General features: G+C 40.1%; 1 protein-coding gene across 7 annotated transcripts in view; it reads left to right on the top strand.

Annotated features, from left to right (window-relative positions):
• Positions 1 to 22,461, top strand: part of MLLT4 (myeloid/lymphoid or mixed-lineage leukemia (trithorax homolog, Drosophila); translocated to, 4) — a 140,161-nt gene that overhangs the window by 96,476 nt on the left and 21,224 nt on the right. For 6 of the 7 annotated variants that reach the window (XM_011934932.1, XM_011934936.1, XM_011934935.1 and 3 more), the window contains 6 exons: positions 15,797 to 15,862; positions 16,071 to 16,144; positions 16,644 to 16,762; positions 19,393 to 19,587; positions 20,221 to 20,312; positions 20,663 to 20,848. In XM_011934932.1, coding sequence (XP_011790322.1) covers positions 15,797 to 15,862; positions 16,071 to 16,144; positions 16,644 to 16,762; positions 19,393 to 19,587; positions 20,221 to 20,312; positions 20,663 to 20,848 — 732 coding nt within the window. The remainder of the gene's footprint in view (positions 1 to 15,796; positions 15,863 to 16,070; positions 16,145 to 16,643; positions 16,763 to 19,392; positions 19,588 to 20,220; positions 20,313 to 20,662; positions 20,849 to 22,461) is intronic. The other variant, XM_011934937.1, reaches the window with a different exon arrangement.

Below are 22,461 nucleotides of genomic sequence, written 5' to 3'. Positions count from 1 at the left end.
CCTAGGCTGGAGTGCAGTGGCACAGTCATAGCTTTGAACTCCTGGGCTCAAGTGATCCTCTGGCCTCAGCCTTCCAAGTAGCTAGGACTATAGGAGCATACCACCATGCCTGCTAATTTAAAAATTTCTTTTAGAGACGGTGTCTCACTGTGCTGCCCAGGCTGATCTCGATCAAATTCCTGGTCTCAACCAGTCCTCCCACTTTGGCCTCCCAAAGTGCTGACAAAGCTTTTGTGTCCTACTTTGCAAGGACTTCCTGGCAGCTCACTCTGCTCATCTTTGTCCCCTAAATCAGGGCAGTTTTAGAACTGGAATTAGATCATGAAGAGTTTGGTATCTTTCTCCCTGTCAAACTGACTCTGTAGCATCTTCATTGTAGTTATCCCCACTCTCCAGCATATAATAGGCAAAAAATATTTGTTGAAAGATAGCAAATAAGAGCAATTTCTTTTTAACCGAGTGGATATTTGATTTGCTGTTATATAGGTTTAATCCTGAAATAACAAATTACCAGCTGTATTAGCACAACTCTCACTGAATTAGCTATGAGGAAAATTTGTTATCCATAATCTTAGTCATAACACAAATGCCTACAAAACAATATGTGATAAGATCTAGTGCAAGTACCATAAAACTTTACCTTTGTGTATTTTGGAGAAATTAAGAAGATGAATGGGCGTTGTAGCAGTTGTGGAGGGCATCTTGGGAGAAGTGGAGTTTCAGCTAATCCTTAGAACAAACATAATTGGAATAAAGGAATAAGGGAGATATATCGTGGGTTCGAGTGAGAGCACAAGCAAGGATAGAAGAAACAAGTCGTGTGTGTGCCACTTTTGGATAAGGTGAGACCTGTGCAATTACTAAGGACAGCGGAATAAGGAAGGCAGTGCTTAATTAGTTTTAAAACTCTTGATTGACAGGATAAGGAGTCTGTGCCTTATCTTGTAGGCACCACAAAGAAATGCAGGATTTAGAACAAAAGAGGAACGTGATGAAACTGACATTTTAGGAGGCTTTATCTGAGTCTGGTGTGCAGGATGGATTAGAAGAACCTCGGATGAAAGGTGGGCGTCTTTTCAGGAGTTCATCAGAGGAACCTGAACCCTTTTAGCATATGGGTTGAAGGTGCTGCATGGGGCGTAGTAGGCTGCCTCTCAGAGACCCAGGCATGTGGGGTTCACCTGTGCAGGCAGAGCGTAGTCCAGGGCCCTTCCCACCTCACCATCCAGAATTTCTGCGTACTCCTGGTAAGGGTCCTGCTCACAGGCCATATTTCCAGGCTGTTGCAATTTAAGGGACCAGGACTCATTTGGAGATGTAAAAGTGAAAGTATCAGCCATAGAGCTATGTTTTCTCTTTGCCTACCAGCTGAGTCAGTGCCCATTTTCAGGAAAAAATCAGAATCAGAAATTACCCCACCATACTCAAATCTGTGGGCAGAATGTAACCTCCATGTTTTCTGTTATGTTCATCCTGTAACCCTACTTTAAATGCTCTTCTTACCTGGGGTTTTAGGAGTGTGGAGGTGGAAGTAGGGGGCTTCCACGATCAGTGTCTACCTCTTGCAGTTAAAAAAAGTATCTTGCAGTACAAAACTATTTGTTCCTGTAGATTCAAGTCTAATTTACTTCAGCATTCAGTCTTTCAGAGTTTTTGGTATTCTCTTTCTCATGATTTCCTCATGTATAAAGGAACCAGCATTACCTTACAGCAGGGAAGAAGAAGTGGAGCTCTGGGTTCACTTGGCACTTTCTCACCCTCTCCTGGGTGGCCTCTGGCCTCTGGTTGTTTGTCTCTGAATTTTGACCTCTGTCCTTTCCAGGGTGACGGGGGCAATTAGGACAACAAGCCAGATTGAAAGTCACACCTGAGCCTCTGTTCAGTTATTGTGGCAATGCAGGCAAGAGGCTAAGGGACAGGGTGCCAGCTCGTGACAGGTGACGGTCAGATGATGCCCAGATGAAGAGAATCCTCTCACTTCAAGGAGGAGCTCCAGAAGGAAGGTTCTGCCGGTTATGAACCTACCTGGGAGGGAGAGGGGAAGGAGTGCAAAAGGTGTCAGCGAAAGTGCCTCAGCCCAGACACCCAGGCACGGGTGCAGAGCCCTACGTGTGCCCAACTGTGCCTGAGTCCAGGGAGCCCATGCTGCTTGAATGGGCTCCACCTGGGCTCTGCGCATTTGTACATCCATGCTGCTGCCCACACCTGTCTTTGCTGCTTGTTTTTAGATCCTTGCACTTGGTCACCTCTTCCACCACCAGCCTCTCTCAATCCCTAATCCCCTCTTCTGTGGGGTTTAAAGTCCCTTGAGCTGCTGTGTGTCCTCTTTGTATTTGCTCTTACGCAAGGAAGCCTCAGAAGAAACACAACCTTCTCTCTATATCTTCAATGGAAAGTAGTTTCATCATAAAAATCACTGACTCTGGAATCTTTGCTATTACAAAAATATTTGTCATTTATGAAGAAAAGTTACATTAGGTATCAGTGTAGCACAATTACTGGCTTCTGTGAGTCTAATGTGATTTAGGAGTCTGCAGGGTAATCAGGGTATATTGTAATTTCAAGGCTAGGTCTGTACTTTTACTAGTATTAGAATAAACTTATTATGAAAGTAGTGGCTAATTGTTAAAATAATACTCATTTCAGAAGAGAATATTAATGCCTATCGTGTGAAAAATAGAGTGTACATTTTCACTTTTAAACTTTAAATCTCCAGCGTTTAAAAACACAGCAACAACAAAAGATACTTAAAAGGATTTGTAGAAAAGACCAGGAAATAACAATGTTAATAGTACTTGTAACTGGGTTGTAGGTTATATTAATAGACTTGGGGCTTAATGGGGCATAGTAACAGCATAGAAGGTTAGGTACGTGCAATCAAAAAGATGGACCTTCCACCAGCTGGAGCTGGGTTGGGGATGTGTCTGATGTGCATGTCTGTACTGCACCTGCAAATTTGTGATCCTGAATTAAACGTGCTTCCCTCCCCCTCCTCAGGTCACTCACACAGCAAGTCTTCCCTGGTAAGAGGAAGGTGAAGGTAGCTGTCCCCTTATAGCAGAACACTCCAAAAGACAGCCTGAAGAGGTTTGGAGCATTCGCTGTGTTTGACATCCCTGTCTCACTCTCCCATGCATGGCTTTGCTGCCTCCGTGGGGAGTCAGCCAGGAAGAGGTAGAGAGTGGCTGGAAAGGCCCTGCTGTTCCCTTTGCTGGGGACATAGACCTGTGTGTCCCTTTTCTAAAGTGGGGCATGATCCTCCCTAACGTGTAGATGATGTTCACTTTGTTCTTGTTTTTGGTCTTTTCAAATACCTTCCACAGTGAATAATGTGTATAAACTGAAAACCGGAAGAAAAAGAAGGGAGTTCAGATTTAGTTCTAAAATGGTTAACTTGGCCAGGAGCCATGGCTTATGCCTATAATTCCAGCAGTTGGGTTTAGGCCGAGGCAGGAGGATCACTTGAGCCCAGGAGTTCGAGACCAGTCCAGGCAGCAAGGTGAGACCCCATTTCTACAAAAAAATCAAAAAGTATGCTCAGTGTGGTGGTGTGCGCCTGTAGGCCAGTTACGCTGGAGGCTGAGGCAGGAGGCTGGTTTGAGCTCAGGAGGCTGAGGCTGTGGTGAGCTGTTTTCTCATCATTGCATCCCGGCCCAGGTAACAGAGCAAGACCCTGTCTCATAATAATAGTAATAAAATTAATTCATCAGCTTATAAAATAGATTTAGTGAAACTAAGTGTGGATTTGACGTTCATGAAAGTTGTTTTTTACCTAGTGATGAAAGTTTTCTTCTCTTGCCAAGATGTCTGTGATCTTAGTCACTTTATTAGCACTTGCCCCTTGACCACTTGAAGAATGAGACAGACAAATATGAGTGAGGAATTATATGATCGATGGTCATTATCCATGGCTGTTTGCAGAATGTCTAAACTGCGCTCCAGAGTGGAAGTCAGTGCTGAACTTGAAGGTTGAGTCACTGTTAGCGAGGTCAAGGATGGCAGCGGGCCATGTACACAGGGTCAGCCGAGTTTGGGCTGTCAGGGGAAGCCATGTGGGGCGTGTGGAGAGGCAGATAGGACCAGATCATAGAGTACAGTGTCAGCAAGCTTTTTCTGCAAGGGGCCAGACTGTGGCGATTTTCTACTTTGCAGGCCATGTGGAATCTGTTGCCCTGAGTAATTCTGCTATCATGGCAGCCACAGGGCAGTTTGTGGCATAGCGTGGCTGTGTTCCAATAAAACTTTATAAAGAAAGGCCTTGTGATGGTGGGTCTGGACGGAGCTGAGGATTTTATTTTATTTTATTTTATTTTTTTTGAGACGGAGTCTTGCTCTGCCGCCCAGGCTGGAGTGCAGTGGCCGGATCTCAGCTCACTGCAAGCTCCGCCTCCCGGGTTCACACCATTCTCCTGTCTCAGCCTCCCAAGTAGCTGGGACTACAAGCGCCTGCCTCGTCGCCCGGCTAGTTTTTTGTATCTTTTAGTAGAGACGGGGTTTCACCGTGTTAGCCAGGATGGTCTCAATCTCCTGACCTCGTGATCCTCCCGTCTCAGCCTCCCAAAGTGCTGGGATTACAGGCTTGAGCCACCGTGCCCCGCTGAGGATTTTATTATAGGTGAGATAAGGACCCTTGAGGTTTAAATGAGGCATGATATGATTAGAGTGCAGTTTTTAAAGTTTATTTTTACAATTCTGGAACATGGATTAGAGCCGCTCAGAAGTATAACCAGAAACTAATAAGTAAGTTGTACTAGCTTTCCAGATGAGAGGTTGTGGAGGCTTACAGTAGGGACATGGCAGTGGAGATGACGGGATGGTTTATTGTGTGTGCAGAGGACGAAGGTGTTCTGGAACAGACACCCTGTTAAGGCAAGCATCTTCTCTTGTCCACTATCGAAGGGTTGACAGTTTCTGGTTATGGTAGGTACTAATACATACTTGTTGAATGGCAGTTTTTGGATTGGCTTGTGAGTTGCATTAGTGGATGAAAGAGGGAAGTATCCAGATGAATCTTGATTCTGTCTTGAGCAGCTGGACACATGGAGGTGTGATTTATGAAGGCAGGGAAACTGAAGGGGGCAGGCGTGGTGGCATCAGGAGTTCAGCTTTGAACATGTCACACTGGAGATGTGGGATGCCTGTTCAGGTGAGTGAATAGATTATCTAGTAGATAGTTGGATAGTGAAACTCAGAAGGTTAGAGCTAGAGATAAAATTTGGATGTCAGCATGTAGATGATCTGAAGGAAATAAAGAAAATGGACTATTAATTGGACAGTGTACCATTTTCAGAAATGAAGCATCTGTTGACGCCTTTTCTTGAAATGAGAGAAATGAATCTAGCAGTTCCCTGGCATACTGGATTACTAAATATAGTCCATTCTTTTCTAGTTTACTTGTAAATTTCTGGTACTTGGAAAGTCATCTAATACATACACACTACTGAGATGACACTGTATAGTTGATAGGTCTGTGAGTCTGCATAAATTATTACAATAGAGTGGACTTACTTTTGAGATTTCAGGGGAGTGTTCTGAGTGCAGGGCAGGGCAGTATACAGGGAAATTTCGCCATTAGCTCTGCCCTGCGTCTTACTGAGCCTGTTGGTGTGGCGGCGTCCTGTGGGTTTCTGTTCATGTCTGGGATCTGCAGTCACGCTGCTGCTGTGCACATTCTGCTCCTGCCACTGGCAGCCTTGGAGCACGGAGCACATGGCACTGCCTCTCAAAGTCTTAGTTTCGTTGCCTTTAACGTAGCAGTAATAGTTATGGTTACCTCAGCTCTTCAGAGAGAGAAGCTGTGTCAGGCATGTTGAGCCTGGTACTGGATAATCACCTGCTGTTTGTATTCTTGTTAGTCTCATGAGTGTGTGGTATATGGTTTTTTTCTGCAGAGGAGCCTATAGACTTGTGTGGTTAAATTTTACCCATAGTCATTTGTGTGCTTTTGTTGTTTTCTATAAGCTGTGTGGTTTTTGTATTTGGCCTGGTCTTTTTTCCTTTTCTAAATTGGTCTATGGCTTAGCTGCTGTAACCCTGAACCATGTTTTGATGTTAAGTTCGCTGACTCGCCTTCCACATGGTGGTTAAGTTTTATGAAATCCAGATGATTTGGAAGCACTGTGGGTATGCAGTTTACTTTTTAAAACATTGCTTTTGGGGACGATCAGCAGGCTACTTCTTGCTCATCTGCGGGACATGATGCTTCCTGTTTAATGTGGATTTTAAAATTACAAACAATTCCCTCATTTTTATTTTTCTAACTCTTTTTAAAGTTTAAAAGTACAAAGTAAATAGCAGTCAGCGTGGACTGGTTACGTAAGAGTCTGAATATTGCGTTGGTTCTAGGTCGTGTTGATAAATGCCATACAGGGTCATAGCATCCAGCGCAGAATGTGGCGATCCCGGTCTTGAAAAACCAGCTGTCTCGGTTGCTGTTGAAAACTGAGAGAATAGACGGTTGATTTTCAGTTCACGAAGTTGTTGTGGTCCCGGAAATGAAAATGTGGTTCTCTGTTGTTGGAAGAATACAGTCAGTGGTGAGTTTCTTCAGGGGGCAGTTGTCGGTGTTCTTGTGCACACTGTGGTCTTGAAAGAATGCTTTTTCTTTCAGTATAACTTGTTTAAACCTGTCAATAATTAACTTGCTCATGAAGCAACAACTATTTAATGTAGCTTGTAATTACACACTCAGATTTTTTTTTGCTATTTTTGTGCTGCAAATTCTTAAACTTCATAAAAACGTAAGCCTTCTATATGCTTCTTATTTAAGAAAACAGCCATATTTCATCCTGCTGGGTATAATATGGTGAAGGTTGCTTTAAATATGATAACTGCCACTGTGTAACTTGCTGAAGACATGGACAAGAATATCCATGATGTAACCTATTTTTGGCCCCATTAGGTGGTTTTAACTACAGCCTTTCTCTAAAACCCGTTTTTTCTAAAAGTGAACATAAAAATGACACTTTTAAAAGTGCTTAGGATATTTTGCTATTTTATTTAAAACTCAATGGTTAATTAATGCGTTAAGTATGTTCGAGTTTATGCTTTTAGACAGTGTACTGATTTAAAGTTTTAAAATCTTAAAATCTTAGCTTAAAACAAGATTCCTATGCCCTAAAAATGAGAGGGTAAGGACTGTTTATTAACATGCCTTCTCACTGTTTAGAGTCAGTTTATCACGTAAACTGTAATTTGGTCCTTTGAAGACTGAGACCTTCTCTTGTGTTCTTCAGTGGTCTAATTATGACCACGTGGGAAACACCTAGTCGAACAAGTGAAGTCAGGAAATTCCGGGTTCCTTTTTAAAGTCAGTCCCAGAGTTCCTATTGTGCTTACCAGAAACATCTTTCCACTAAGTTGTATGAAGTGACACAGTGCCCTTCATGGCTTCTTATGAATTTGGAAACAATACATTTTTGTGCCAAAAGCAAAATAGTAAATGATATAAAAGAATATTATTTTTACCTAGTTTATAATTTTGGCCTAAGTGCTGATTTCTTGGGTTGACTGAAATAATTCAAGTACAACATTAAAATAACATAATAGGAACATAAAATGTTAATCCTCTAGAGAGCCATTATAGAAAATGATGATAATTTGTAGAGTTTACCTGGATGTAGGATATTGGCTGTGGGGTAACCCAGAGGTTCAGACTGCCCCGGGGTTGCCCCATCTCTCTCAGTGGAATCTAAAGTGATCTAGACCCATCCCCTGCGCAGGCCAGGGCTCTGGGGAGCTTTGTCAGGAGTGTCAGGGTCGCCTCCAGTGGTCTCTCGTGCCTGAAAATCTGATGAGTCGCACACCACTTTGCGAGGCTAAGAAGAGTTTCTCCGCCCTAGTGAAATTCACACACCCTGCATATGTGTGGTCTTTCTGGGTTTATGGGCCTCCTGCATCCCATCTGTGGGGCCACCTTCGTTCCCTTCATTTTATGGAGAGGGACGAGATGGATGTGGTGTGTTGGGTTTGTATTTTATACAAAAAGCATAACCGAAAACCAGAGCTGGAACTACAGCCTTGCTCATAGATATCAAGCTTAGTTACCTTGCTCACAGCGCCAAACCTGCTGGAGGTAACTTACCATGGACTTTCAAGGTTGCTGAATGTAGAATTCATATACAAAGTGAATTTTAGAACTGATTATTTCAAAATTAAGGTAATTCCTATCCAATAAGAGAGATCTTTAGAATGTTTTTAAAACCCAAGCCTGGATTTACTTACTCAACTAGAAATAAAGCAATTGAAAAACCCCGAGGAAAGCAGCAAGTGGGCAGGGTGTCAACTGAAGCATGCCTGATGACTGAAATATTTCTGGGCTCTGAGGTCATTCCAGCCACTTATTGTTCTAAAATCACCAGCCAGAGAACCCAGGCTAGGTTTTCTTACCTGAGAACAATAGGGTTGAATTGATGATTTGGCCAGCATATCTTTCTTCCTCCTGCTCTTTTTTTTTTTTTCCTTTGGATTATGTTTTAATGATGTCTTTATGCTGTTTATCACGTTGTACTCCCACACGCACTCAGGGTGTGCTACTGGAATGTTTGAAGCCTAGGCTCCGCCTGACCGAGCCTCCCTGTGCGTGTGGGGAGACGACCTACACTTCTATAAAACCTCTTCTGAAAAGGTGCAGTAAAAGAATTAGAGAAGACATTTGGGGAGCAGTCTTTTCCCTGTGGCCATTTCTCATCGGATGCACAAAGCAACTTATAGGTGCGTGCTCTTTCTCAGTTCTAGGGAAAGTTGAATGTATAGCAACTGAGTTATTTCTGTCTTTTACTATAATTTTTGATAACTTTTTGTTCATTTACTGCCATTCTGTCTTGTACCTCATCCTACAGGTAAATTTCAGATACAGCTTCGGTTCGTCCTTTTTGTGTCCTCCTTGTCTCTCCTCTCCCTCATTAGTCCCACCCCCCTCTCAAACCCTCTTCTTTCCTTTTTAATGGAAAGAAAGGCAGTTTCAAGAGGCATTTTAGGATTAAAATGTTAAGATCAAACAGGCAGTGATCTTTGTGTTTCCTTTTTGCCTTTTTTAAAAAAGGATACAAGATCTAAATCTGCTGCCAGTGTGTGCTCCACATTGGGTGTTCTCTAATATGCTGAAATTATGTTGAAGGGCACAAATGCTGAACATGGCAGTTTGGATGCTGTACTGCAGATGTTCTCTCAGGGGCCTCCAGACGGGGGAAAGTACGTTTAAAAATTTACCTCTGGTATTTAAGTTTGGTTAATTAAATTCCAAAATTGTACGGAATGAAATTTGTAATTTCTGATGCCTTTTGAATCTGTAACTGCTTTTCAGAAGACCTCTGCCCCAACTTTTCTTTAAAGGAACTGATTTGTTAAATGAGGAATGAGTAATCCTGAATAATTATGATTATTCTTTTAGTTTTGCAAAGAATAAATGGACTAAAATGCAATAATATCTTTTCAAATACCATATTTAGGTACCTTTAAGCAAGTAATCCTTAAAACTATTTAGCCTTTCTGGATTTATCTATAATACTGTGTTCTCAATTTTAATGGCTCTTTTGCTTTTCTAACCAGGGTGTGTAATGTTAGCATATATATTGTAGTATGGTAAAATCTTGTTTTTGCCGTATTATCTGCGTAATTGTAAATGTGTTGCTAGTACCTGTCATTACTCATACCAAACATACAGTGAACATCTACATTATTAGTGCAACGCTGTCCGATAGAAATATATGAGTCACATGGGGAATTTCCAGTTTTCTACTAGCTGTGTTTTTTTAAAAAGAGAAGTTAATTTTAATACCATATTTTATATTATCTAATACATCAGAAATGTTATGTCAACATGTAGTCAGTATAAAAATCATCAGTGAGATAGTTCACATTCTTTTTTCCATACTCAGTCTCTGCACTTCCATATTTCAGTTTGCATGAGCCACATTTTCAGTGCTCTGTCACCACCTGTGGCCTGCCGACTGCCATACTGAACAGCACAAGTGTTTAATACCATTTCACTAGTATTCTTGGAACTGTTTCTACATTTCTGTGATTGTTTTTGGTTGGTAATTACATAGCTTGCACTTGAATGTTCTATATGCTGATACACAGCAGCAAAGAACATAGAGCTTCTAGGCCTGGCTGTTCTTTCTTAGTTGGAAAAGAAATAGAATTACCATAAAATGAATTTTAATTGTGTGTGCACCATTGTGGAAAACAGTGTGGCAATTCCTCAAGGATCTAGAACTAGAAATACCATTTGACACAGCCATCCCATTACTGGGTATATGCCCAAAGGATTATAAATCATGCGGCTATAAAGACACATGCACATGTATGTTTATAGCAGCACTATTCACAATAGCAAAGACTTGGAATCAACCCAAATGTCCATCAGTGACAATGTGGCACATATACACCATGGAATACTATGCGGCCATAAAAAAGGAAGAGTTTGTGTCCTTTGTAGGGATATGGATGCAGCTGGAAACCGTCATTCTCAGCAAACTATCGCAAGAACAGAAAACCAAACACTGCATGTTCTCACTCATAGGTGGGAATTGAACAATGAGATCACTTGGACACAGGAAGGGGAACATCACACACCGGGGCCTATTGTGGGGAGGGGGGAGGGATAGCATTAGGAGATATACCTAATGTAAATGACGAGTTAATGGGTGCAGCACACCAACATGGCACATGTGTACATATGTAACAAACCTGCACGTTGTGCACATGTACCCTAGAACTTAAAGTATAATAATAAAAATAAATAAAGACATTATTTTAATAAATTTTGAGTTCAACCTTAATAGACTACATAAATAGTGCATTATTGTTTAGAAATAAAACCTAAATTAAGTAGTTTAATATTTCTTAAATTAATAAATTGTTCCATACAGTTTTTTTAACCATAGGCAGTACAGTTCTCATTTCTTCAAATAAAGTGGGGTAGGTAGTGAGAGCTCCATAATGTTAAGGGATTGTTATGGCTCGACAGATGACAGTTTGCTGAGGCATCTGACCAGCAGCTGAGGCAGGGATGCAGCAGAGCTTCTTTACTCTGTTCTTCCCCCAGTCAGGATGCACATTCCAGGCCTGCACTGCCATGGCCAGATTGAGAAACCTTGGACAAGTGGACACCTTGTAGTTGGACAGAGATTGTGGTGGTTTGGGTTGAAGGTAATTGCCCATATTGATGTGATACAAATAGACATTTCCTAGAGTTCTTTCATCTCTGGGTAGTCATCTCTAATTTTGTTTTGCTGAGATAATTACCAGTAGAACTGTAATGTCTCCATACAGCAGTTGTAGTTAGAATTTTTATGACCAGTTTATGACTGTGAGCTGCACCTGAAGTAGAAGTAGGATCCAAATAACCAGAGGTGATAGGAGGGAAGGGCATGTGGACAGGGCCAGTGGGTCTGCAGGAAAGGAGTGTGTGCAGAAGGTGCAGAGTCAGTGGATGGGGAATGTGTCCGCAGAAACGTTCGTGACGCAGAGCAGTCCGTGAAGTGGAGGCCCAAATGCCAACCAAAATGTGGATACCTCTTACGTTATCCAGATCCATATTCTTTACTTGCACATTGTTCTGTCTTCCTGTGTCTAAGAGTGTTTTCAAAATATGTTTCATTATGCATTGTCTTGACTTTTAATCAGATTCCATTTTTATGACCAACCTTGAATAGACCTTGTAGATTTTCATGGGTGTTTTGAATTGAGGTCTCTAATAATCATGAATGCTTTTTAAATTTTTTTTATAGAGACAGGATCTCACCATGTTGCCCAGGCTGGTCGTGAACTCCTGGCTTCAAGCAGTCCTCCCACCACAGCCTCCCAGAGTGTTGGGATGACTGCCACTATGCCCGGCCCTATCATGAATGCTTATTTCCTTAAATGAAAACCTCTTTTTGTGACAAACAGATATATTTATAAATTCAGTTTACTTGGAATTAAAAGAAGTGGTTATTACTTAGAATTCAGATACATTCTGAATATATAAGAAAATGGAATGTATCTTATTGGTGTCTTTCCTGACAGTCATGGATTTGAGTTCCCTTCCTAAAAGGGCACATTGGGTGCCACAGCCTGAGTGCCTTTGTATCTATCTTTCTAAACTAGTAATTTTACAAAGTTTTGTTGCTAACCCATATATAATGGGCATATCAGTTGCTTCTTAACTTACTATTCATTCTGTAAGATTACAGACCTCCTCATCTTAGGTTTTTAAAATAGGAAATTGACCAAATTTCTTATTGATCAATGTTAGTAAACTATAAGTCAATCTAATTGAGAAGCTCTTCTGGAAGGGATAGAGCTCCTTATATTCAAGAAGCTTCTAATGGAGTTGGAGGAAGGAGCCATTTGCAGAGGTAGCTGTAATGCAGGACACAATGACTCACTGCTCAAAGAGAACAAAGAAAGTCCAATGTGATGAGAACATAAGTGAAGAAGAGATGATATCTTCCCTGACACTGGGAAGGTGAGTGGGCTGGCAGGTGAGTCTCGGAGGTGAATGATGGAGAGCATTTGGGCATATACCTTGCATCAGAAAGACAGTTGGTGTAGAGAGAACATCAACCAAGTCATGAACATGAGTCAGATAGAATGGGAGGAGGTGAGGGGTGATTTGGGTGGAGAATGACAAGAGTGGTTCATGGACCCGTGAATACCTCATGCAGGAAGCTACTGTGAATTTTTATAGTAGCTGGCAGTTACAAGAGTCTGGTCAGGATAGTGTGAGCTGAGCTGTGCTTCAGGAAACATGATTGGACGTAGGGAGACCAGAAGATCAGTCATGAGGAGAGCTTCCTCATTTTGCCAGAATTTGTTTGAAATTTATAATGTAAACTTCAACCTATTTAAATATAGGTAGTGCAGTCAAATATCAGTAGTACATGATCAGTTTTGCTTCAGGATTTAAATTTAGGCATTAAATTTCACATTGCATATAGTATCCTAAATTACCTACCTTAAAATGGTAGAGGATTTCAGGTTCTTTAAATGCCATGTGCTGTTCATATGGAGTCCACATGTTCAGCTTGCACGTTGGCTGTCTGCTTGTGGAGGGTGGCTAGGATGGAAAAGAGCCTAATGGTTGCCCTCAGGTATGTGATTACTGCTCTGAATGAAGAGGTTGAAACATGGAGTAACAGGTGCCACGAAACTGAAGTTTATTGTGAAATTGGAACAAAGACATCTTCCAAAAATGAAAATTGGGAGTGGCAGAAGAGCTGACTGGCAGGCAGCTCCAACTGTATGTGCAGGGTCTTGGGTTTTAGGAAGAAATGAAACAGTCCTGTTCTCATTTTCTGATATTATTCTATTTTATGATTTTAAAAACAGAGTTTTGTTATTACAGTTTGTCTAAGTAATTGCCATTTTTTTGGTCTGTAGTGTGATCATGTAAAGCATATCAGAAATGGAGGAAGGAGGCTTGATTTATTGTTTTAAAATATATATTTGATATTTCCTTGTTTATAATAGTGTTACTAAAAATGGTGTATTACTAGTAGTATTGCTAAACATTTTTCTTGTCAGAGATGATAGTAATTGGTTATCTTAGTAAAGGGATGATTTTTAGTCTTTACAAGGTCAGTATTACATTAACCAGAAGATAATGCCATGTGAAAATGTGAGGTGCCCATTCTCACTGACAGTTGACATTCCGATGTTGAGTAATCATTGCTTTTCTGTAGTCAGGTAGAAAGCAGAGGAAAAAAATAAGTAGTGCTTGTAGGACTTTTTAAAAACCTGACCTAGGGTACCAGCTGGAAGGGAATAGGCATGCATCATTTTCAGGAAAAGAAAAAGGAGGACTTCCAGTGCTCCAGCTAGAATTGTTAGTGAATGACCACAGATAAACTCTGCTGAGGAATAGAAGAAGCTCCCAAATGGCAAGAGTGTTTGTCTGTTTTGTTCATTGATGTGTACATGGAGCTTAGGACCATACAGGCGCTCGGTGGATATTTGTTCAGTGAATGAAATTGTCATTTAAACAGCCGAGCTATAGAATTAAGGTTATTTATGAATCACATAAAATTATGAAATGTGTAAAAAAATTCGGTTAATTAGATTATGAGGGATTACCTGATTTCACAAATGGGGGCGGTCAGGGGGGTGCCATGTCTTAGAAGTATTTTTCCGTAGTGTGTCTTAGGTCCCTAGATTCAAGGAAACCCAGCATTGTCACAGATATAGTGAGGCAAAAAGCATATTTATTATTATTTTGCTAAGTGATATGCTAAAATTCAGAAAGTTGCCCTTTATTGAGTGCCTGCTGTATATTTTATCTTTTATTTTTGAAATTGTAAATTTATAAAAAGCTCAGTCTTTGCCAACTATCCCAATCATGTCTTTTATGGCAAAAGGATCTGTTCAAGGACCACAGGTTATATTTGACTGTTGTGGTTTGTGGACTGTGCTGAATGATTTCTAGAGGGAGATAGCAAGTGGGCCGTGAGGCATCTGGGACTGGGCTGGAGACTTGCATTGAGGTGAAAGTGGAAACTATCCACAGGAGAGAGGTGTGAATAGACACAGAGGGATATCGAGGTGAACAGATGGAAAATACAGATCAAAAGCTGCAAAGGAGAATATTTGATTTTGCTTTCTGTAGAACTTTTATAAACTTAGTTCCCAGATAATGTAACCACATGAAATTTGAAGTATACTGCTTTCCAAAATGGAGTTGCTTTGTTAAATTAAGAAATATTATACTGTTTTTAAAATGAGATATGTATGGATGGTTTTATGCTTACAAAATTTGACCTGCTACAGGCGTTTTGTTTTGTTTTTGTTTTGTTTTGTTTTGTTTTGTTTTTCCCTAAGGGGATAAAGGGAGTCAGGATCAACAGTGCTGGCCAGTCAGGCTGTCTTCCGTAAACTTAACTTGTTAACTAAAGGAGACAAATGTAAGTGGTTTCCAAGTGAAAATTACATAGTTCCAGGATGTTACAGAAAATCTGTTTTAATTAAATCATTTGTGTATTTTTACTCTTACCATACAGTGCCTCGCAGTGATTGAAATGGATTTGTATTTGCCTTCAATCGTTGTGACCTAAGGAATTATGCTCAGTTGTATAATATTGTCCATAATATCTAAGTAAGATTGCATACATAGGACTGCTTTCTTTGATAGTTGCAATAAATTACCCAAAATTTTTATTGTTATAGGGTTAGGTTTAGTATAGTCATGATATCCAAGTAGAATATTGGTGATTCTGAAAGTAATTGTATATAATACTTAAGTCTATCTAACAGAATTTTATTCTTTCATAATATATCAATTCTATGTGATTTGGGTCTTGTTGCTTCGACATTTATTTACAGTTAAAGTACATGAGTTATAATACTGATTATTTTCTGTATGATTTTCTCTTACTAAGTGCCTCTTACTGTTAGCCACAGAAGTTTTTTTATCGTTTAAAATCCTAAACTATATGTATGAAAAGAACAAGGGTATAAGGGAGGATATAGGTAAATGGTGAAATGTAAAAATACTGTACCAAGTTGCTTTTTGTATTAAAATGATTAATAGTATATATCATGCAAGTAGTTCTTAATTCACTTACACTTGTGGCTGTTCAGAACTATTCTTAAATTAACTTCAGGATTCCAAGTCTCTATTTTAGTCTCATCATTAGCTGATGCATGAATAACTGATTTTTCATAATTCTGATTTTCATGTAAAAATGAGAACCAGGACTTTGTTGCAGTTACCTGTGTACATGTTGGGTGGTTTTATTTTTGTTTTACTTACCTGCATAGTGCATTTCTTACAGTATATTTTCAGTGCAGTGTTTTTGCCTTGTTTTTGCAATAGGGTGCTGGTCAAGATAAACTAGGAATCTATGTGAAGTCGGTTGTGAAAGGAGGTGCTGCAGATGTGGTCAGTATCATTTTGAAAAAAAGTAAATTTTCAGTGTGTCATATGTTCAGCAAATGATGTGAGAGATTCTGCTGATACTTTTAGTTATGTAACACTACACAGTGTTTGTTGGAAGAAGAAACAGGCTATCTACTCATTATTACCTTTTCTTCCTCCATCTCTCTGCTCTCCACCCTTAATCCATGCACACACCTGTGGATTTGCCTAGGACGGACGTCTAGCTGCAGGTGATCAACTCCTCAGCGTGGATGGACGAAGTCTGGTTGGACTCTCTCAGGAAAGGTATCATTGGTTTATTTGCTTGAAGCTTAGTATTAGCATTTTTAGGTGATTTTTGCATTAAATGTTGAAATTGGAAGATGAAAACTATGCTAAAACATGCTCCTACTACTCTTTACCTTTTTTAGTGTACATGACATTTCACTTATCAAATTATAAATATATATTTTAATCTAGCACAGTTTCTTTGAAACTTGAAAGAAACACACTCTTCTTCAAATTTCTGAATATTATCTTACTATTCTTAATACGATAACAGGAGATGTGTTTGCCTATTTTCAGTCAGTTTTAAAAGGAGAAAATGGGTAGTGAGTAAGCTGTCTGAAAGTCAGAACCATAAAAAATAAAAAAAAAATAAAAAAGTAAAGAAAGTCAGAACCATTACTCAAAATAATAGATGAGGCTGTGGAACATGATTTTCAGTTGCTGTGATCACAGCTATTCATGACAGAGCCCGCACTGCATTTTCATTTTTCTTACATGTGTAATCTTCTTCTCCTAGGGCAGCAGAACTCATGACAAGAACAAGCTCTGTGGTGACACTGGAAGTAGCAAAGCAGGGTGCCATCTACCACGGTCTGGCCACCCTTCTCAATCAGCCATCCCCCATGATGCAGAGAAGTAAGGACCAGTAGGGAGACAGTGGCCAACTGTAAAACAGTGTTCTACAGTCATGGACTCTTTGAATAGTCATAAAACCCCATGGAGGAGGTAGTGGTGTTACTGTTGCCCCAGTTTTAAAAATAAAGAAATTGAGAATGCGAGCGCTTCAGCACAGTGCCTGGGATTCCCATGTGAGCCTTCTGACCTTGGAACCCACACTGTGAGTCACCAGGTCCCCTCCCTGTCACCAGGAGCCCCCACAGGGCTGGTTGACTGCTGGTGAGCTTCCGTAGGCCCAGCACATGGTAGGTGCTCAGTAGAGAATGAATGTGACATGTTAAAGATGAACTGGGAAAAAAACTAGAGAATGAATGAAAGGATTTTTAGTTTTGATAGGCAGACTCAGGATTTAAAGTGTTTCAGTTCTTCACTGAAGAAATAGGCATTTATTTGTATATGAGTAGTTACCTTAGTCCTGCATTTGCTGAGTTAAGGCACGATGATCTCATTCTGTATACAGTCATGCATCACCTGGCAAGAGGGATCCATTCTGAAAAATTAATCCTTAGTTTATCTCATCATTGTGCACACATCACAGTGTACTACACGAACCTAGATGGTGTAGCCTGTTGCTCCTAGGCTGTAGACCTGCACAGCATGTCACCGTACTGAATACTGCAGGCCATTGTAATTCAGTGAGAACATAGCTCAACATAGAAAAACTAGAGTTAAATAAAAGGTGTAAAAGAGTAACGATGCTAGACCCGTCAAAGGCCACTTCTCCTGAGTGGGGCTTGTAGGATGGAAGTTGCTCTGGGTGCATCTGCGAGTGAGTGGTGAGTGAATGTGAAGGCCCAGGACATGGCCATAACTACTGTAGACTTTATAAACACTGTACACTTAAGCTACACTAAATTTACAAAAATACATAGGTATTTCTTTAATAATACATTAACCTTCTCTTGCTCTAACTTTTTTTACTATATAAAATTTTAAATTTTAAAAAAACTTTTGACTCTTTTGTGGTAACACTTAGCTTAAAACATAAGCATGTTGTACAGCTGTACAAAGTATTTTCTTTCTGTACTTTGTAAGTGATTTTTAAATTATTTTTTTTAATTTATCTTTTCGTCTTTGTGGTTAAAATCTCGTACATAAGCACACACATTAGCTTCAGCCTGCACAGGGTCAGGGTCATTAGTGTCACTGTCTTCCACCTCCACATCTGGTTCCACGGGAAGGTCTTCAGGGCAGTGACATGCCGTGGAGCCATCAGCTCCTGTGGTGACGATGCCATTGTCTGGAAGGCTTCCTGACGGACCTGCCTGGGGCTACTTGACCATTAACTCTTTTTATAAGTAAAGGGAGCACACTCTAAAATAACAATAAAAAGTATAGTATAGTAAAATATATAAACCAGCAACCCAGTTGCATATTACATTTTCAAGTATTATATACCATGTATAATTGTATGAGCTATACTCGTATACAGCTATCAGTACAGTCTGGCGTGACCATAAACACGAGGAATCATTGCACTACAACTTTGCACTAGCTAAGATCATTAGAAGATAGGGATTTTTCAGCTCCGTTATAATCTTAGGAGACCACTGTCATGGATGTGGTTCATCATTGACCAAAATGGGCTTATTTGGTGCATGATTGTAATTTGCTTAAAAATCTTTTATTTAAATAATTTATTTTTTGGAACTGTGGTTTTATAGCTATGTCAAAAAGAATCTCAGGATAAAATCAATACAAATTTAGGGCTTTTAATTAGTTCAGACACAACAGGAGAAAACCATTTTGATTCATAGCACACCTTGTTAAATGTATACATAGACTTCTAAATATGGCCTTTATGGCTGAAACCTCACAACCCAGAACCTCAAGTTGGTACCTAATAGTAACAAATCACAGCCACAGCCAAGGCATCAGAGAACCTGACCTGCTGCTCATTGAAGCAAACACACACCACCCAAGGGGCGTCTCAGCAAAACCTAGTGTGGTGTTGTCTGCCTTGCTCAGTGTGTTTTTTACTTTTTATGGAACATAGAGCTTAACATCTTGATTGTCTAATTTCTTAGTTGGTGGTCATTTAAAAGAAGCAAACTAGAATGTGAGTTAGAAACCACACAGAGGGAAGCTGTGAACAGTAGATGATAAACCAGGGTGAGCAAGCAAAAAGGAGGAGAACTGACAGAAGCGGCCATCAGGAGCAGAAGGCTCATGTCACGTGACAGCTGCTCATGTCACATGATGGCTGCTCAGAACGGTGACACTGGGCGATTAAAAGTTCAGATATTTTTCTGCGAAGTCAGGGAAGCATATTTATCTTTATTTAGTTTTTTTTAAAAAGATACTTTAAAAATGGTTATATTTGTTGCTTAAAACAGTGAAGTTTCAGGTAACGAGAAAATAAGCTTTGAAAGTGTTCATCTTCCCATCATTACCAATTAAGTAAAAATATTTTCTTTATTCTCAGTATATTTACTTAAAAGCTGTTTTGTGATTCTGTAGGAAGAATTGACCTTTATAGGGAAAATCACCTTATTTCTTATACTAAGAACAATTCTTACGGAATTTTAATGATAATCAGGGTGTTGAAAATAAAATCTTAAGAGATATTGAATATGCTTTGATTCTAGTTTCAGATCGTCGTGGCTCAGGTAAACCCCGACCAAAGAGTGAAGGCTTTGAACTCTATAATAATTCCGCTCAAAATGGGTCTCCTGAGAGTCCTCAGCTGCCTTGGGCAGAATATAGTGAACCAAAGAAATTGTCCGGTGATGACAGACTGATGAAAAATAGAGCTGATCACCGTTCCAGCCCCAACGTAGCAAGTAAGAGTAACACTTTTTTGCTTCCTAAGTACACTCATGGTCACAGTCTGAAGTGAGAGTAGGCACTTTGTGGTTTGTTAATTATTAAAATTATTCTCTGCAAACATTGGCTAACTATGATATGGTTTTCATAAGGGATATCATTAAGTAACATTTCTCTAACAAAAACTAAGATTGAGAGACTTTAGATTCAGTTGATCCCATAAGCAAATACATTAATAACATCTCTATTTGGGGTTGGTAAATTACCAAGAGAAACTAAAATATTTTTTACATTTTTAAAGGGTTGTTAACAAAGAGAAGAAGAAATAATAGAAAGATAATCAGCAGGAAACAAAGGCTCACAAAGCCTAAAGTATTTACTTTCTGGCCTGTTACCAAAAATGTTTACTAGTCCCTGGCCTGATACACAGAGCTACAAAGGTTTTTTTGTAGCTCTGGGCTGTGATGATTTGAAAGATGGATGTGGATATGACAAGACCTGATTTCTCAGCTGCCTTGATTTTTTTTTTCGTCTCTATGCTAGATAACTCACTGGCAGAATGAAGATGAATGAGGTCTTTAAGGAAATTTTATGTTATATATAGGTTGTTTATTTAATATTACACTTTTTTTTCCCCCTAACTTGAACAGATCAGCCTCCTAGTCCTGGAGGGAAAAGTGCATATGCCTCTGGAACAACAGCGAAGATAACATCTGTCTCTACTGGAAACCTCTGCACTGAGGTCTGATTGATTGATAAGCAAAAGGCTTCTACTGCACTTCCACACTTAGGGTTCCCTTGGGACATCTCAGTTATCTAGTACAATTTTTACTCTGAATTAGCATTGATTATAATTTCTAAATTTGCAGTGTTTTCTCTTTTGATTTTTAATATACTAGTCAGGTAAATCAGTTTTAAATTAATAAGTCTGGGCAAAATTAAATGTTATTTATTCTCAGTATGGATCAAACATTTTTAATGCAGTATTTAACATATATACTATTTTTAAAATTTTAAAACAGATCATTGAAAATCAAGTTAGTCTGTATGGTTGTAAAAAGCTCACTTTTCTTTGTTCTTCACATTTTACAGGAGCAGACGCCTCCCCCTAGACCTGAAGCCTACCCCATCCCCACTCAGACGTACACCAGAGAGTATTTTACCTTCCCAGCTTCCAAATCCCAAGATCGGATGGCTCCTCCTCAGAACCAGTGGCCAAATTATGACGAAAAGCCACATATGCACACAGATAGTAATCACTCCAGTATTGCAATTCAGGTTAGAAATCAAAGATTCCACACACTTTTCTCACCTCTCAAGGAGTAAACACTGAGTTCTGAGACACAATTAATATTTTCTATAGAACAGCATTGTTGGCCTTTTGTTTTTTCCTTAATGGTTTTGTAGTTAAGTTTGAGGAAAAAAGGAGATAGGATAGAATACTTAATAAGAACAAGGATTATTTGTTCTCTGATGTTTGATTAACAAAATGTTAGGAATATAAGGCCTTATAATTTTTAAGACAAAGTTCACTGATTCTAGAAGTGAGAAATGAGAACACACGTGGTATATTTTGCACTCTATCAGGAGCTGTCCCTGCCCTGCCTGTGGGAGCTCATGATGTGGCAGAGAAATGAGACAGACACATCAGACCCAGCATGGTCAGTGCTATGAGAGAAGAGGCCCCGGCAGGGGATGGAGCTTCTCAGTCTCAAACGAGAACCTGGACACAGCCATGTGCACGGAAGGGCCTTCCAGGAGGAGGGAAGTGCACAGAGATGTGTAGTAGTTCAGCAGGAACCCTGAGTGGAGGTGAAGGAGGTGGCAAGATCTAAGGCAGTGAAGATAGGCGGGGCCAGACAGAAGGGCTTGACATGACAGCTAAGGAATTTGGATTTTTGTCCACATTAGTAGATGGGAGATGCCAATCTGAGTAGTTAAGCTAGGAACATTACCAAATGTGGTTTTCTTTTTAGAAAGATAACTGTTTGTATGGTGAAAGATTGGGAGAAAAAATTAAAGGTATGCTTAAAAAGAGGTGCAGTCTAGATCTTTGTAACAAATACATGCTCTGGATCGCAAATGCTCTGGGAGTTCTGAAGATCAGCCTTCTTAGAGTGATTGGAAAAGACTAAATTCAGAGTTGAGATGGGATTTGAGCCGAGCCTTGAAGAATGAGAACAGTAGGCAGAGGAGAGAGGATTGCACTGAGATAGACGCTGTGATACAGATGAGGAGGAGCCTGTTTTCTGAGGAAAGAAAATGCTTCTCAGGCCACAGATGTTGGCCGTCAGGAGGTTTCATCTTGGCCTTTTGTCTGGTGTGCTGGTCCATCCTGTTCTCCTAGGTGGGCCTGATCACCTGCAACAGCCCGGTCTTGGGAGTTTTGGACACACTCTGTCACCAAAAGCTGGAGTTCTCTGGGAGGAGGTGTCTTTCTCCAAATTTCTCTTTAAAAATTGAGTAATTTTGTGCCCTAGTTCTTCTAGTATTTTTTGTTAGGACTTAGTAGAATCTGCTTTCCATATGTCAAGACAATCCAATTTGTAGTGCATACATTGAATTCCATTTTTATGCACAGTATTTCCTGTTCTGTGGGCCTGGCATTACGTCTTCACATTTATAGTATACAGCTGCTACTTGTTTCTACCTCACAACATGGATAAACAATACCTAGAGGAGAGAATTGAGGAACTGTGCGGCAGGCCAGAGTGTGGAATGGAAAGTTATGATGGGGTTTAAGCGGGGAGGTGGAGAGTACGAGCCAGCAGCCGGGGCCAGTGCAAAGTCTTAAGGGAGCAGAGAAGTGACTCAGGTCAGCCCTTCCAGCAGCAGGGAGTGGCGGTAGGTGCACAGTCTCTGTTTTTATGTAGTCCGTAGATTTGGTACCC

The sequence above is a fragment of the Colobus angolensis genome, unplaced genomic scaffold, assembly GCF_000951035.1.
Source record: "Colobus angolensis palliatus isolate OR3802 unplaced genomic scaffold, Cang.pa_1.0 Scaffold14, whole genome shotgun sequence".
In the NCBI taxonomy this organism is placed as follows: domain Eukaryota; kingdom Metazoa; phylum Chordata; class Mammalia; order Primates; family Cercopithecidae; genus Colobus; species Colobus angolensis.
Note: the sequence above shows the minus strand (reverse complement) of the source record. Positions and strands in the feature narration are given on the sequence as shown.